The sequence below is a fragment of the Acomys russatus genome, chromosome 12 (genome assembly GCF_903995435.1).
Source record: "Acomys russatus chromosome 12, mAcoRus1.1, whole genome shotgun sequence".
Classification (NCBI taxonomy): Eukaryota; Metazoa; Chordata; class Mammalia; order Rodentia; family Muridae; genus Acomys; species Acomys russatus.
This window is the reverse complement of record NC_067148.1, coordinates 26460861-26475767: the sequence shown is the minus strand read 5'-3', so window position 1 is coordinate 26475767 and position 14907 is coordinate 26460861. Positions and strand designations below refer to the sequence as shown.

At 50.5% G+C, this 14907-nt stretch overlaps 1 protein-coding gene across 8 annotated transcripts in view; it reads left to right on the top strand.

Annotated features, from left to right (window-relative positions):
* Window positions 1–7058: 7058 nt before the first annotated feature.
* The window catches only part of Speg (striated muscle enriched protein kinase), a 57478-nt gene continuing 49629 nt past the window's right edge, over window positions 7059–14907 (top strand). For 2 of the 8 annotated variants that reach the window (XM_051154039.1, XM_051154037.1), the window contains exon 1: window positions 7111–7749. In XM_051154039.1, the coding sequence (XP_051009996.1) occupies window positions 7353–7749 (397 nt within the window). In that variant the 5' untranslated portion in view covers window positions 7111–7352. Of the gene's footprint in view, window positions 7750–14168; window positions 14229–14907 lie in introns of those variants that run through there. The other 6 variants (XM_051154038.1, XR_007831480.1, XM_051154048.1 and 3 more) reach the window with 6 other exon arrangements.

The following is a 14907-nucleotide window of genomic DNA, read 5'->3' as shown; positions in this document are numbered from 1 at the left end:
CCTTTTGACCATTTAGATTGCTCTCTGCGCCTTCCAGTGCAGTAGCCTGTGTGCAGGGGTGGGCGGTGAGTAAGGAGCTTCTGTTAAAAAGCCACACTGACCTAGCCCCGTAGGCTTTCTTTCCTTAATATCACCTGGGCAGTTCTCTTCTACAGACTGGCTGTTAAGGAAATTCCCTCAGTCTTTTCCTTAAAGAAACAACCAGGCTTTCTATTACTTTTTTTTTTTTTTTTTAAGAATATCTCATTATAATCCAGACTGGCCTCCAATTCCCTCTGTACCCAACTTTTGGCTTTAAATTCTTGGTCCTCTTGCTTCAGTCCCCTAAGTACCTTTTAACCCTTTCTTTACTGAACAGAGGCCAATCCAAGCAAAATAACAGTGTTCGCAAAAGTGCAAAGACAGAATTTTTACTTGGATTAAAAAGACTCAACCCTCTAAGAAAACGTCAACCTATCCTTCATCCATATGCAATTCCAATGAAATGCAGTCTCAAATTAAAACACCAGAGGGAGCCTGGGGAGGGGTGTTGCCTGTGATCCTAGTACTGGTACTCAAGATGTTGAGGCCAGAAGACCTCAGGTTCAAGGCCAGCTTGGGCTACTTTGTGTAAAAAAACAAAACCAAATACAGACAACACCCAAGAACAAGCAAAAGGAAAACTTGAGAGACTTGGGAGAAATGTATGGAAGTGTAGGAATTATTATTATTATTGTTGTTGTGGTGGTGGTTGTTAATTTGGTTTTTCAAGACAGGGTTTCTCTGTGTAACCTTGGCTGTCCTAGACTCACTTTGTAGACCAGGCTAGCCTTGAACTCACATTGATCTGCCTGCCTCCACCTCCTGAAGTGCTGGGATTAAAGGTGTGTGCCACCATGCCCAGCAAGTATAGGAGTTATTAAAGAAAAAAAAATAGAACAAAACATGTATATATATATATTATGAGGCCATGATAAACTTAGAACAATGGTTCTCAACCTTCCTAATGCTGTGACCCTTTAATACAGTCCCTCGGGTTGTGGTGACCCCCAACCATAAACTAATTTTTGTTGCTACTTCATAACTGTAATTTTGCTACTGTTATAAATTATAATGTAAATACCTGATGTGCGGGATATCTGATATTCGACCCCCTGAGGGATTGTGACCCACAGGCTGAGAACTGCTGACTTAGAATATTTTGTTAATGAAAAGGAACCGCATAAGATGTTAATAGACTAAAACAAACTTCACGTGTGTACGGGATGCTGGTGCATGCTTAAGGCGGTATTTCAATCCATGGGGCAAGGACCAAATCAATGGAGGGTTTAGACACCATTGAGTAGCCCAAAGGTCTGGGGAGGGGGTGGGGCAGGGCATAAAGTCTGTCTTTCTTTCCACACTTCTTCCTAAAACATATTTCAGGTCAAAGAAAGATTTAAGGAACATGATAAGCCCTTGAACCCAGGGCTCCATGTTGCTCCTGCCATATCTATGCCTTTAAAGGGCATAGAAGAGTCTAGAAACCAAAAAGATGACGAAAGTATACAGGCTGCTGGTGAATCGACATAATGAAGCTTTAGCCTCTCAGTCCCTCTCAGTCATTCTAAAATAGCTTTCCCAGAGCTTCCAGGATCCTTTTTGGTAGTGCTGTCTTTCTCCCCATTTTTGGATGCACCTCTGTTTTACCAGATCCTTACCTCCGCCACCCATGACTCGACTCCTGTCATCCATGTCCCACGAGCTCTAACAGAGTCAGCCTACAGGCAAGCTCTCATAGACCATGGACTAGATTGGCATTCTGTGTCTTTACATGGGACTAGAGCAGGACACATGAAGAGAGGGTTTTCTATCTTTGAAACTCAAATCTGTGCTGACTTCTCTGGGGGAAGCCTGACCAGAAGGCCTGGATGCAATGGCAAGACTGGAAGAAGTTTCCGGAGCCTCGATGTTTCTCCTTCACCCTGAGTGAATTGTGTGTACTCATCCACATAGGGCAAAAGGATACATAAGTGTTGGGGATGTGTAGCCCTGTTGTAAAATAACAGACCAGGTACAGACTAGTCCTTAGGGTGGGGGAAGCTGGGAGCCCCAGACTCAATCAGACCTCAGGCATCCCCCATAAGGAATCCCCTTCTCAACCTCATCCCATCCCATTGTTTGTGGAAGCTCTCTGGAGGCCCCTCCATAGAGGAAGGAAAGCCTTTCCTTCACACACCTGTCTCTTATAACCTCACCTGTCTGTCTTCTGACAGGAGGCCAGTCACACCCAAAGGGTGTGCCCTCCACACCCAAAGGGGACATTCTGAGCCAGCTCCCATGAACTAGCAGTGACCCAGGGAAAAGACAAAACAGACCACAGAATGATCATGCCTCACACGGTTCGTTAGGTCCATAGAGTCAGCTCTTCAATGCACCTTACCGCAGTTGCTTCCATGGAAAAAAATCTCTCGCCTCTCCTTGAGATGCTGTGGAGTTTTCTACAAGGCTGTACATCAAGAAGGGACTAGACTTTCTGAGGCTTCCTATAGTCCAAAGGCTCAGGCTCAGGCCAGCTCCAGTTCTCTCTGAGGGGAGCAGGAAGGACTGTAGAGGCAGCTAGATCCCAGTGGGCAGTCTCCTATTCCATCTGTCCACTCTGGCTGAACTCCAGCCCTGCCCTCTGAGGTCACTCCTTCCCCCTCCTTCCTCTCTACACAGCTCAACAGGGCACATATGCAAATGAAGCAGTGACCTTTGATTCAATACCTAAAAATGCCAGCTGCCGAAGGACAGTTTTTATCTGCTTTATTCACTACTATAGTCTACGTACCCCAAAGAGTGCTTGGTACACAGTAGATGCTCATTAAATATTTAAATATTTCTTGAATGAATACCCACTGGGCACGTTTATTTACCTTTCTCTATATTAAATATTCACTAGGAAGGGTTGGTAGCACCCTCTTCTTCACCAATTCAATGGATGTTTCTTGGTTTCCTGAGATCTCACCCCTCCCCACTCTCCGCCATATGCATGCACATAATATGTCATTAAGACTTGGAGGATGGGCTGGGAAGATGGCTTGGCAGTTGAGAACACTAACTGCTCTTTCCAGAGGAGCCAGGGTCAATTCCCATTACCCACCTGGTGGCTCAAAACCATCTTTAACTCCAGTCCCAGGGCATCCAATGCCTTCTTCGTGCCTCTGTGGGTACTGTACACACATGGCACACAGACATACATTCACAAACATTCATACAGATAGGCAAAAATAAAATGCAAATAAATACAATCTCAAAAAAAAAAAAAAATTAGCAGGGTGTGGTGGCGCACGCCTTTAATCCCAGCATCCAAGAGATAGAGGCAGGTGGATCTCTGTGAGTTCAAGGCCAGCCTGGTCTACAAAGCGAGTCGAGGACAGCCAAGGCTACACACAGAGACCTTGTCTCGAAAAACAAAAACAAAACAAAACAAAACAAAATTTTTTAAAGACTCAGAGAAGTCAGACACAATGGTTCCTAGGACTTGGGAAGTTGAGGAACATCATGAGTTTAAGACCCAACTGTGTCACATAGCAAGTTCCAGGTTGGCTTCTCAGAACAAACAAACAAGATGAAATGTTCCTTGGCCCAGAGAGGTGGCGTGATCTGCCAAGGTCACACAGCCATCTAAAGCAAAGGAAGACAGGACTTCTGGAGCCCAGATATATCTTTCCATGACACCATCGACTTGTGATCAGAAGGCAGGGCAACCTGGCAGCACACACACCGAGCCCAGTGCCAAGCTACAGGGCACTGTTGGGTCCAGGCTGAAGGACAGACACCTTACAGCCAGCTGTCTTGAGTAACTAACTGGCCTCGCCACAGCCTGACCTTTCCAGTCCTCAGCGGGTCCAGCCTGGCCCAGGAGAGGGCGCCAGTGACCAGCAGGGTCACCGAGCCTTCTCTACCCAGACTTTTAGACCCTTGGGAGCAAGTCCAGGCATACCTGTGAATGGACATAGTAGACAGGATACAAGCCACGTTCCAGGCCCTGTGCCAGGGCCTTTTAAATAGTTAATACTCGTTTTAATATTTAATATAATTTAATACCACCACAACATAGGTCAGAGTGTGTAATTCTTCTCCTCAAAACCCAGAGATGCCTTCCCATCTCTCTGAGAATAAAAGCATGAAGACCTGCAAGATGCTAGGCCAACTGGCCTATAAGCTCCAGTCTATTTTACCCTGATTCTGTGTCCATTCTCTCCAGCCTTGCTGGCCTTCTGCCTCTTCCCAGTATCAGCTAGGTACATCCCACATGAGCTGAAATGATCCTGCACAGCCCTCTGAGTCCTTTCCTTCCAAGACTGGCTCCAGAGCTGCTGTGGAGGCGACTTCAATTACCCTATATTAATTAATATTAATTATCATATTTATTTATTCTTGAGACAGGCCTTCACGGTCTAGCCAAGCCTGAGCTTGAACTCCCAATCCTCCTGGGATTACAGGCATGGGCCGCCACATTCACTCCAACCAACCCATCTTTTTGTTTGTTTATTTGTTTGTTTTGTTGTTGTTTTCGGTTTTTCGAGACAGGGTTTCTCTGTAGCCTTGGCTGTCCTGGACTCACTTTGTAGACCAGGCTGGCCTCAAACTCACAGCGATCTGCCTGCCTTTGCCTCCTGAGTGTTGGGATTAAAGGCCCAGCTCCAATCAACCCATCTTTAAAGCACACCCTCATCCCATTTGTAACCCCCCCCCCCCATCCCTTGGTGAGTCATCTGCACAATATTTCTCTCCGTCTCAGTCTTTATACTCTCTTCGTTACTCCGTCTGTCAAATGTTCGTCTTCTCCAATATAAGCAACCCCAGGGGCTAACATCTTGGTCTGTTTTGTCCATGGCTGTGTTCCTGGTCAATGCAATGGTGGCAGCCTCATAGGAGGAACTCAGTAATGTTTGCTGAAGGAACAAATACACTCCAAGTTTAGCTACTTCCGTGCATAGATGAGGAAACTGGGGTTTAGAAGTGTTACATGATTTGTTCAAGGTCACACGGTGAATTTATTTAACCAACCAACTAGCCAATGAGCCAACATTTACAGACCGTCTGGTGTATTCCCTGTAATGGTGTTAGTTAAATGGCTTTGGGTGATGTGTGTGTGTGTGTGTGTGTGTGTGTGTGTGTGTGTGTGTGTGTAGCATACCCACCCATGCATGCATGTGTACAGATCAGAGGTTGATGTACAGCCAATCCTCTATAGCTCTTCATCTTGTATTTTAAGACAGGAGCTCTCACTGACTCTCTGCCTTCCTAATTCAGGTAGGCTGGCCCGGCTGGCCAGTGAGCTCTAGGATCCACCTATCTCTGCCCCTTAACACTGAGGTAAGAGATATGTGTCACCCACCTGGATTTTACATGGCTGCTGGGGACCTGAACACTGGGCCTAATGCTTGCACAATAAACACTTTATTACTGAGCCATCCTCCTCATCCTGACTCTGAGCTTAGAACAAAACAGTCGCTATTCCTTTGTTCTTACTGTTCTGTGTCTTATGCCTTCTCCTACTTTTTTTTTTAAACTACTTAAAATTCAACTTACATTGTAGAATTCAATTCATCATTGGAGGTTGCCAGGCACTGGTAGACAGGGTGTGGCTGACTACAAAGAGGATGCACACGTGAATATTTAGGATGATGGAACTGCTTTGTATGTTACTGGGGTAGAAAATACACAATTTCATGCATTTGTCAAAACCCAGAGAACTGCCCACCACAAAGAGTGAGCTTTAATGTATGCAAACTACATGAAAAGTCATTCCCTAAGGCTCTAAATCTTTATGGATATAATTCAGTGTTTAAATTGTTTCTTCTGTACTGTGCACTTGGGAATGCAGTCTCATGCTTTCAAACACCACTGTGAGACACACACACACACACACACACACACACACACACACACACACACACACACACACACACTTTGACTTCAGTATCCCAGAATGAAGATGCTTCATTTATTTAACCAACCAACCAACAAATCAAAAATACTTTCCTCCATCTCTGAATGACCCTGGCTCTCAGCACTTCCCAGGGTCCATCCCTTAGAGCTCAAGGTCAGATCTGGATCTCTTAAAAGTGTGTGTGTGTGTGTGTGTGTGTGTGTGTGTGTGTGTGTGTGTGTGTGTGTGTCCAGGGGGCATCTCTCTACTGGCTTATAAAAGCTTCTGCACTATCATCCAAGATAGTCTGTGTGGTCTCAGGTTTGATCCACTAACTGCTGACCCTTGACCTCTGACCTTCATGTAGGAATCCTCTCTAAATTGATCCTTTCCCTGTTGATCTGCTCTTCATGAGTGGGCACAGCTGAGAAAACTGGGCATCTGAGAAGATGCTGAGGAACTACAACCTGGAGCGTGTGGCCCAGGCACCTGTCTCTACCCTGGTGTGTGTATCCAGTCTCCCCAAGCTGGACGAAGAAATGATCTACGGACAGCTTGAAATCAGTGCTAGCACTTCCTGCCTTCGGAATGGAGGCCTTAACAAGTAAAGCCTTTGCCCTCATCCACAGTTCAAGCCTTCCAAACCCCTCTTTTCCAGGTTCTCCCTCATGCTCTCCCTCTCTCTTTCCACTGCCCTTGCTCCTATTTGTTGCTGGTTGCAATCCCAGCCAGCCAACTAACTACTCTTTCTACAGGTGATTGCAGATGGAGAGAGGATTAGGTGTGTCTCCGGGCCTGTGAAGGCGGGGTGGTGATGGTAGTGAGTGAAGGACCAGCTGGGAGTTAAAACTCCACCCGAAATCCCAAGCTATGGGTGTTGGTGCTTACCAGCTGTAATGGAGGTGCTGCGGGGAGGCTATTGGTCCCTCCTGCTTGCAGTCTGCTCACCTCCACTGGGGCCTGTTTCTCCATGCACCTCTCAGGCACTTCTTCTGGACCTTTCCTCTTCCTCTCCACCAGCCTAGTGAGGCTAGGGCGCTGGGGCCGAAGAGAGGAAGTGGGCTTGAGCCCAGGGGTAACTTGACTCCCCAGCTCCCACCTCATGCCGGCTCTGGTGGGAGGGACAACAGACACACCATGGGGGAGGAGAGTCTTTTAGGCCAGCTCTAGCGATGGGGGCACTGGAAGAGAGAGTAGGAGCCACAAAGAGTCCAAATCCCCTCCCCTGATGCCCCCTCCCTCCACTGCTCATTCGCAACCCGAGCCGGTGGGCCTAAAAATAGTCCCCGAGGCGCAACCGCAGGCCGCCCTGGTGACCTTCTGGGTAGCACAGGCCGCAGGCGGGCGGGCAGCAGGAAGGCCGGCCGCCGGCCCCACAGGACTCATCTCCTAAGGCACCATACCTCCCAGGGCGTCCCCTTGGCCTCCCAGTTCTAGCATCCCCTGCCCCCTAGTCCAGCTCACAGAGGCCATGCAGAAAGCCCGGGGCACGCGAGGCGAGGACGCCGCCGGCACGAGGGCACCTCCCAGCCCCGGGGTGCCCCCGAAGAGAGCCAAGGTGGGGGCCGGCAGAGGGGTCCTCGACACCGGGGCAGGGGCCGGGGCGCCGGTCTTCCTGCGGCCCCTGAAGAACGCGGCGGTGTGTGCGGGCAGTGATGTGCGGCTGCGGGTGGTAGTGAGCGGGACACCCCAGCCTAGCCTCCGCTGGTTCCGGGATGGGCAGCCCCTGCTCACACCGGTCCCAGAGCCCAGCTGCCTGTGGCTGAGGAGCTGCGGGGCACAGGACGCCGGCGTGTACAGCTGCAATGCCCAGAATGAGCGTGGCCAGGCCTCCTGCGAGGCTGTGCTCACTGTGCTGGAGGTCAGAGGTAATGCGGAGGTGGGGCCTGCCTGGCAGGGCTGGGGGCACAGGGGTTGAGGCAGCCTCCCAGGCCACTCAATCCAGGTTGCAGTTCCTCGCCATCTTCTCATGTGCCCAGTTTTCTCAGCTGTCCTCACTCTTAAGGGCAGATGGACAGGGAAAGGCAGGGAAAGTGTGTCAAGGTAGAGAGGCTTCCCACATGAAGGTCAGAGGTCAAGGGTCAGCAGTCGGTGGGTCTAGCCTGAAGCCCACATAGACCTCTTGGGCAATAGTGCAAAAGCTCTTCTAATCCAGTAGAGAAAAGCCCCCTGGGAGAATTGCTCTCTTCTGCTCCAACGACAGACTTGAGACCTGGTGACTAGCCCCTCACAGATGTGTGCACTTGTCTGAACATTCCAGGCCACAGGGGAGGAAGATGGCCAAGCCTTCTCTTTTGAGGATGAACACTAGGAAAAGGATTGTGTGGTCAGGACCAGGCAAGGTGGAAGGGACCAGAGGTGTATGAACAGGATCCAGGGTATCAGTAGATTCAACTGAGGCTAGACCTGGGAAGTGGCTGTTTGAGAATTCATGTGTGTGTGTGTGTGTGTGTGTGTGTGTGTGTGTGTGTATAATTTGTGAGCTGTAGGAGACTTTGGACCCTGGCTTCCAAGTGAGTGTTTGGAGGACATGGAAGGGAGATGCTGTGTGCTGGTGCCCTTGCTCTTGTGAGGGTGGAGTTCTAGGCTGATGTGCTGAGGCAGAGGAGGAGGGACAGGAGCCTCAGACTTGTAGCATGGTCTGTGGTAGCTGGTGGGAGTGTCAGGCCAGGTGGATTGTCCTTGAGTCAATTTTGGGGTTTCCTTTTTTTTTTTTTTTTTTTTTGAGTTTCTGAGCTAAATGGTTCTCTAAACCAAAGACAGTCTTGGACCTACCGACCTTTGAAGAATGGAATCCTGAGGGAGTAGGTCTCCTTTGGTAGAGGTGGCAAACAGTTGGGCACAGAGAGGGGGGAAGTGTCACTGTTTTGGTCATTTGCTAGAGAGGCATCTCATTCCACACTCAATGATAGAATGTAAGGGTCAATCTTGGGGAGCTGAGGGCAGAAGTCCAGAGATGAAAGACCTCAGTAAGTTGAGGGAAAGAAGGCTGAGTCAAAACAGGAGATGGAATGAGTGCTTTTCTACCAGTGTCTTCTCTGCCCAGCTCCACCCAGCCCATTTCCTAGAGTCTTCTTGTGGTCCCAGGGGCCAGGCCTGGCCTATAGATGGCCAGAGGTGGCCACCAATTGGCTTAGAAGCTGCCTTAACCTGGGCCCAGTGGCTGGAGCATGTTCTGGAACAATTCTGATCTGAAGGAGCAGATTCTTGTAGTTTTTAATTTATCTATAGTCTGGAGTAAAAGAAGCTGAAGACAGAGTAACTCAGAGATTAAGGTAGATTAAATTAATAAGAATACTACTGGAAGGAAAGAGGGATGAGGTCAGGAAAAAGAAGGACAGAGGAAGAGAGTGGTGGTCGCAGTGCTTGCTAGATGTTGCACAGGTCCACAGAGAACTGCAGCTCCAGATGCTCCCTTGAATAGGTGAGGACAGTGTGGAGCAGAGGGGAGGGAGGTCTGCCTGAGGTAAGGGCTAATTATGGCCTGTCAGGCCTGAGCATCCTGTTTGATCTTGGGGCCTTTCTACTACTCAAGATGTTCTGGGGGAGAGAGAGATGAGGAGGTGTATTGTTCAGTGTCTTAGAATTAGCTACCAATCAGTTGGCCGGGCCTGTCATCTGTGAAGATGCAGGCACACCACCCTCCATCGCACCCCCAACAGGACTGTTTCCTTGCTGCTTTTGAATCAGGGTGGTGTGCTAGGCATAGATAAGTCTGGACTGGATATAGCTAGACATAGGGATATAGTCTCCTGGCTGGGGCCTTCTTGGTGAACAGCACAGGTGACATTCTTTGAAGAAAAGCCTTGAGTATTGTGGGGCTGGCTTTAAGGCCTCTAACATTTACTTAAGACAAGAAGAGAGGGCTGAGCTGAAGCATGTCACCTTTGAGAACAAGTCCATGAAGCCAGGTGTGGTGGCGCACGTGCCTGTAATCCCAGCACTCTGGAGGCAAAGGCAGGTGGATCTCTGTGAGTTCGAGGCCAGCCTGGTCTACAGGCTGGTCCAGGACAGCCAAGGCTACACAGAGAAACCCTGTCTTGAAAAACCAAAAAATGAGACAGACAGACAGACAGACAGACAGACAGACAGACAGACAGACAGACAGACAGACAATATGTCTAGATACAAGGTAGTGGAACAGTTTTGCCTGGGTGTGGGGGCTGGTTTTGGTGATGTGGCTTTGGTGATGTTGGAAGGTTAACTGGACGAGTTTGACGTCTACCCCTTCTACGGCCCATTCCTCCCATCCCTCCTCAGCGACAGCTCTCAGGTCCAGGGAAGCTGAGCCAACAGTTCAGCATCGCTCAGACTTCATAGAAAACGCTCTTGTTTGGAATCAACAGCACAGAGATTCAAGGAACTTGAGGAAGCCAAGCAAGGACCTGGCTGCAGAAAGAAGGAAGGAGCGGTTTCCTGGCCACAGTTGCTTTCTGGCTGGGTGAGACAGGGTGATTTGAAGGCTCCTGGCACTCCAGAAGCTTGGGATGTTAGTTCAGGATGGAAGGGTGTTGGCAAGATGCTGGAAAGCAACTGCTGTGGGATGGGAGTTTTGTAATATGGGTAAACTTGGATGGTAAAGGTTTAGGGTGTTGAAATAGGAAATGAAGGGGGGAAATGGCAGAAATTCAGGATGCTCGCAAAATCCTCAACACGTGTGAGACACGCTATCTTGTTTAATGATTTAATATTCCAGACTCCCTGATTGTTCTTCGGACTTGATTAATATATAAGACAGTTGGGGTTCCAATTTGCCCAGGGTTGAATGGCTAGTGAGTGAGGTAGCAGGGTTAGGTCTGAAAAGCTGTGTCTGAGTCTGGGTCCTCACTGCCTGTCCATGGAAAGAAAGGTGCAGGAAGACTAAGCCAAGAGCTTCCCATCGTGCCCACCTTCCTCCCGTCAACATCCCGGTCCTCCTCCAGCCTGCCTCAAGCACAGCTGGGCATTCTCTTTGGAAGCATCTGGCTGCCATCTTTACATGGCTCCTCAGCGAGAGACCAGCACAAGTGGTGCCTTCAGATCATGGGGCGTGTGTGTGGCTGAGAGAAAGGGGCAAGCAGGGGGAGCTGGTATGCGTTAGCGGAAGCTTTATAGCCAGGATCTGTAGAGTACTTATCAGAAAGGCCAGTGTTCAACCAATGGCAATGAACCATCCTGGCTTTTTGAAGGCATGGAAGAGAGAGGGTAGAGTCAGATAGAAAAAGGGACAGTTTAGGCTAGGAAAGAGGAATAAACCAGAATCTTCAGGAAGGACTGTTCTATAATTATCATCTTTCCCACCTGGACTTGGAATGTCTGAATAAAAAGCCACAAGAAAAGGCTGGGCATGGTGGCACATACCTGTCATCCCAGCACTACGGGAGGCAGAGGCAGGTGGATTGCTGTGAGTTCCAGGCCAGTCTGAACTACAAAGCAAGTCCAGGGCAGCCAAAGCTACACAGAGAAACCCTATCTCAAAAAACCAAACCAAACCAAAAAGCCATGAGAAACTACAGTGGAGTTGAATTGGAAATGGGAATAGAGTGTCACCTTCTATGTGTGCATAGCACAGTAAGTTCCAATCAGAGAGAGGAGGTGGGACCAGACTGGAATCATAGAGGAACCCTGAGAGGGAAGAGAGGAGCAGAGAGGCCTCCCTCACTTTGCTGATCAGAGCAAGTTCTCCTGTCAGATCTGGGCAGAACGAGGGGTAGTTACTTCTCCAACAGTTTCTTGCGAATGAGCTTGGACTAAACAGAGAAGGGGCGAAGGCTGGATGACAGGCACTGTTCTAGAAGATTCACTGCCCCTTCCCTACCACTCCTTACCTATTGCTCGCAGCAATACGACTCACTTCTGTGTTTATGTACTTGTGTCTTCCTGTGGACCAGTTATCTACTGTTTTAGGTGTTTGGGGTACATGACCTGGGGAGAGAACCAAAAGCTATGACTTCCTGGGGATTAGTTTCGAGCAAAGAGAGACAGTCTATATGAGCCACCATCCCCTGAACAGTATGAAAGTAACAGAGCTGGCGGGGGGGCAGGGTGGGGCAGTGGGGAGAGAGATGGGGCGGGGAGAGCTGAACAGAGGCAGGAAAGGAAGGTGGAGGATAGAAGAGTGGTGTGCGTTGCTCAGCAGACAGTCTGCCAAGAGATTAGGGCAGGCAGAAGCCCTTAGAATTTTTCCAGCTGGGGGAATACTGGCAGGGCTAAAATGAGAAAGATGCAGAGCAGCACAGGATGCCCAGCAGCCACGAAGTAAAACTGAGGGGCTCATGCTGTGAGTGAGTACCTCCCAGGCCAGTCCTTCAGGTTGCTACACAGACTCGGGGCAGGAACACAAGATCCTGCCAGTCGCTCTTCAAGCCCAGCTGTCCCATCACTCACGCCTGCTGCCCATTGGTTATTTTTGCTATGGAATGTGCCAGTCCCTCGGATTCTCCTGAGGAACAGGGGCTCATGTTACCCCCCTCTGTCCACTCAGCTCCTCTATCTGTAAGCTGGAGTATTTGGGGGTGTCCAGGGTCCTCTGGCTGAAACTAGTATGGACAGACAAGTGTGCCTTCTCAATGCACATTTCTCCATGTGTGTCTCCATGTGATCCAGTGGCCACTGGTGGGCTGAGAGACAAGAGCACCTGTATGTGGACAGACTATAGAAGGTGGGCTCTTAAGCCCCTCCAGGATGGTGTCACATGTCTTGGTGTCACATGTCTTTCATCCTAGCACAGAAAGGCTGAATTTGAGGCCAACCTGGTCTACATGATGAGATCCAGGCCTGCCAGGGCTATAGAGTGACCCTGTCTCAAGAACAAAACAAAATAATAATAATTTAAAGGGAAAGGGTTCTCAAATATAAACAACTACAGGTAGAAACAAAAAATGAGGGCAGAACTATTGTCAGCAGATGAATGTAAGTAGGTTGTCTCACCCTAAACCCAACCAAATTTACTGGGTCTGTCTCTGTATTTATTCCTGTGGCAAGGTTTGAAAGCAATGAGGTCAGGGGACACACTGACCAACCAGCATGTGGCTCTTTATGACATAATGGTCAATAACCTAGTGAGGCTCCCTCAATTTATTAGCTTCGCGACCTGGAAAAATAATTGCTTTGTGCCTCGGTCCTCCTCCTTATGGGGAGTAAATGAGATATTCACACAAAGTCTTCAGCATAATGCCCAGTACAGACTAAGAAGGCTGTGCCTAGTACTGTAGTCATGGGCTGGGACTGACACCACCCCCGGTGCATGCTCAGATGGGGAGAGCTGTAGTGATACCGTTTCTCTTAGCCTTAGCCACTTGTCAGTTAAATGGGGATGGAAATACTCCTAAGAGTTTCCGGCTCCTGTGGTTGTTTTAAATGAGCTCACATTTGTAAAGTGCCAGGCACTTGGCAACTGCTAATGAAACCTAGCTACACTGTTAATAGGAAAGGAAGGTGGAACTTTGTTTAGACACAGTGTGTGTGCATGGTGCTGAATAAAGTGGGGTGGGCGGTGGGGGAACATATCAAAAAATCTTGGGAGTAACTCACCTGTGAGAACATGAGTTGACTTTGATTATTAAGAATGTCTTTGTCCACACCGTGTGTGTGTGTGTGTGTGTGTGTGTGTGTGTGTGTGTGTACACACGGATGGGAGGGAACAGCACAGGAGCATCCAGAAATTAGAGCCAGAGAAAGGAAAGCCCTTTTTCACTGCCCCAAGGAGCATGGGTCCAAGTCATCACTAGCCCCAACCCAGGGACTTTTACTCTGGGCATGACCTAGGCGCCCCCACCCGGCGCTGTGCCCTGAGGTGAGTCGGGTGCTGTCTCACAGTGTGCGTGTGCGCATGTTTGCGGAGTACGCAAGCGAAGATGCTGTTGACCTTCCATAGCCCAGTCTGCAGGAGAAAAAGGGATGCGGCGAGGAGGCCGCCTGTCGCTGCCTACGAAAGTAGCCTGAACTAAAGGCTACTGCACCCCTTTCTGTGCCTCAGTTTCCCTATGTGCCCAGGGCCCGAAAGGCAGATGTGGGTTGGGGGTGCGGGCTGTCAGCGTCGGAAGGTCTTCGGTGGGAGAGCTGGAAAGCAGGCGAGTGCTGCTCCAGGGTGGGCAGAAGGGCTGGAAAGGGAAGGGTCGCCAAGTGGGGCGCAGGCTGGCGGAGGAGGGGCGGGCTCTAAGCACCGCCGCCTTCGTCTTACCCCCACCCCGGCTCCCAAGGCCCGGCGGCTCCTTCCGCCACCCGCTCTGGCTCCTGCCCGCTCCCCAGCTCGCCCCCGGCCCCGCCTCCGACTCCGCCCCGCCCCCGCCTGTCCCCTCCTCGCCCGGCCGCCGGCCCGGCCCCCTCCCCCGCCATGAAGAAGCTGTGGGTGAAGAAGCGTTTCCAGGTGAGGGCTCCGGGGGCGGGCGGTGCTGGGAGAGGGCAGGAAGGGCTGGGCGCCCCGAGGGAGGGCGGGTCACCGCGGCTGGGCCCAGGGGAGGGGGCGATGGAGTGGCGCTGGCCCCACCCCAGCCCTGCGGAGGGCGACGGGATGGGCACGTTCAGGGGGAGGGGGCGCCCTGGCCAGCGACTGGAGAGCGCAGGCCCCTCCCCGCGCTGAAGGGCAGAAGCCCCCATCATCCCCACCCGCCTCGACCCCTGGAGGCCCAGGTTATAGCCTCAGCACGCAGCGCCCACTGGCTTCTTTGCCATCTCACCCACATGCAGTCGTGGCCTCAGTCCCCACCCGGCTTTTCCTGGGCCCCCCACTCCGCAGTCTTCGGTATTCCGGAGATCTTGAAAGCAAAGCGCAGGGATGCGCGCTGAGCTCAATAAATTTCCCCAAGCTCTGTACTGTCCTCTACGTGCTGGGGCCTCCTTCCTGCATTATCGAGGCGCTGGCCTTTGAGGGACTTTACCCTTAGCCAGGCCCTACCCTACCCGCTTGACACCTATCCCAGGTATCTGGCCTTCCCCGCCGCCGCAGAAATCTGTGCCCTCCATCTCTATTCATTCTAGCGCCCCCACTCCATTTTCCCTCAGCCGTGCTGACTTCCTTCTTCCCTCGCCTGTATCTCTGGGAGTGC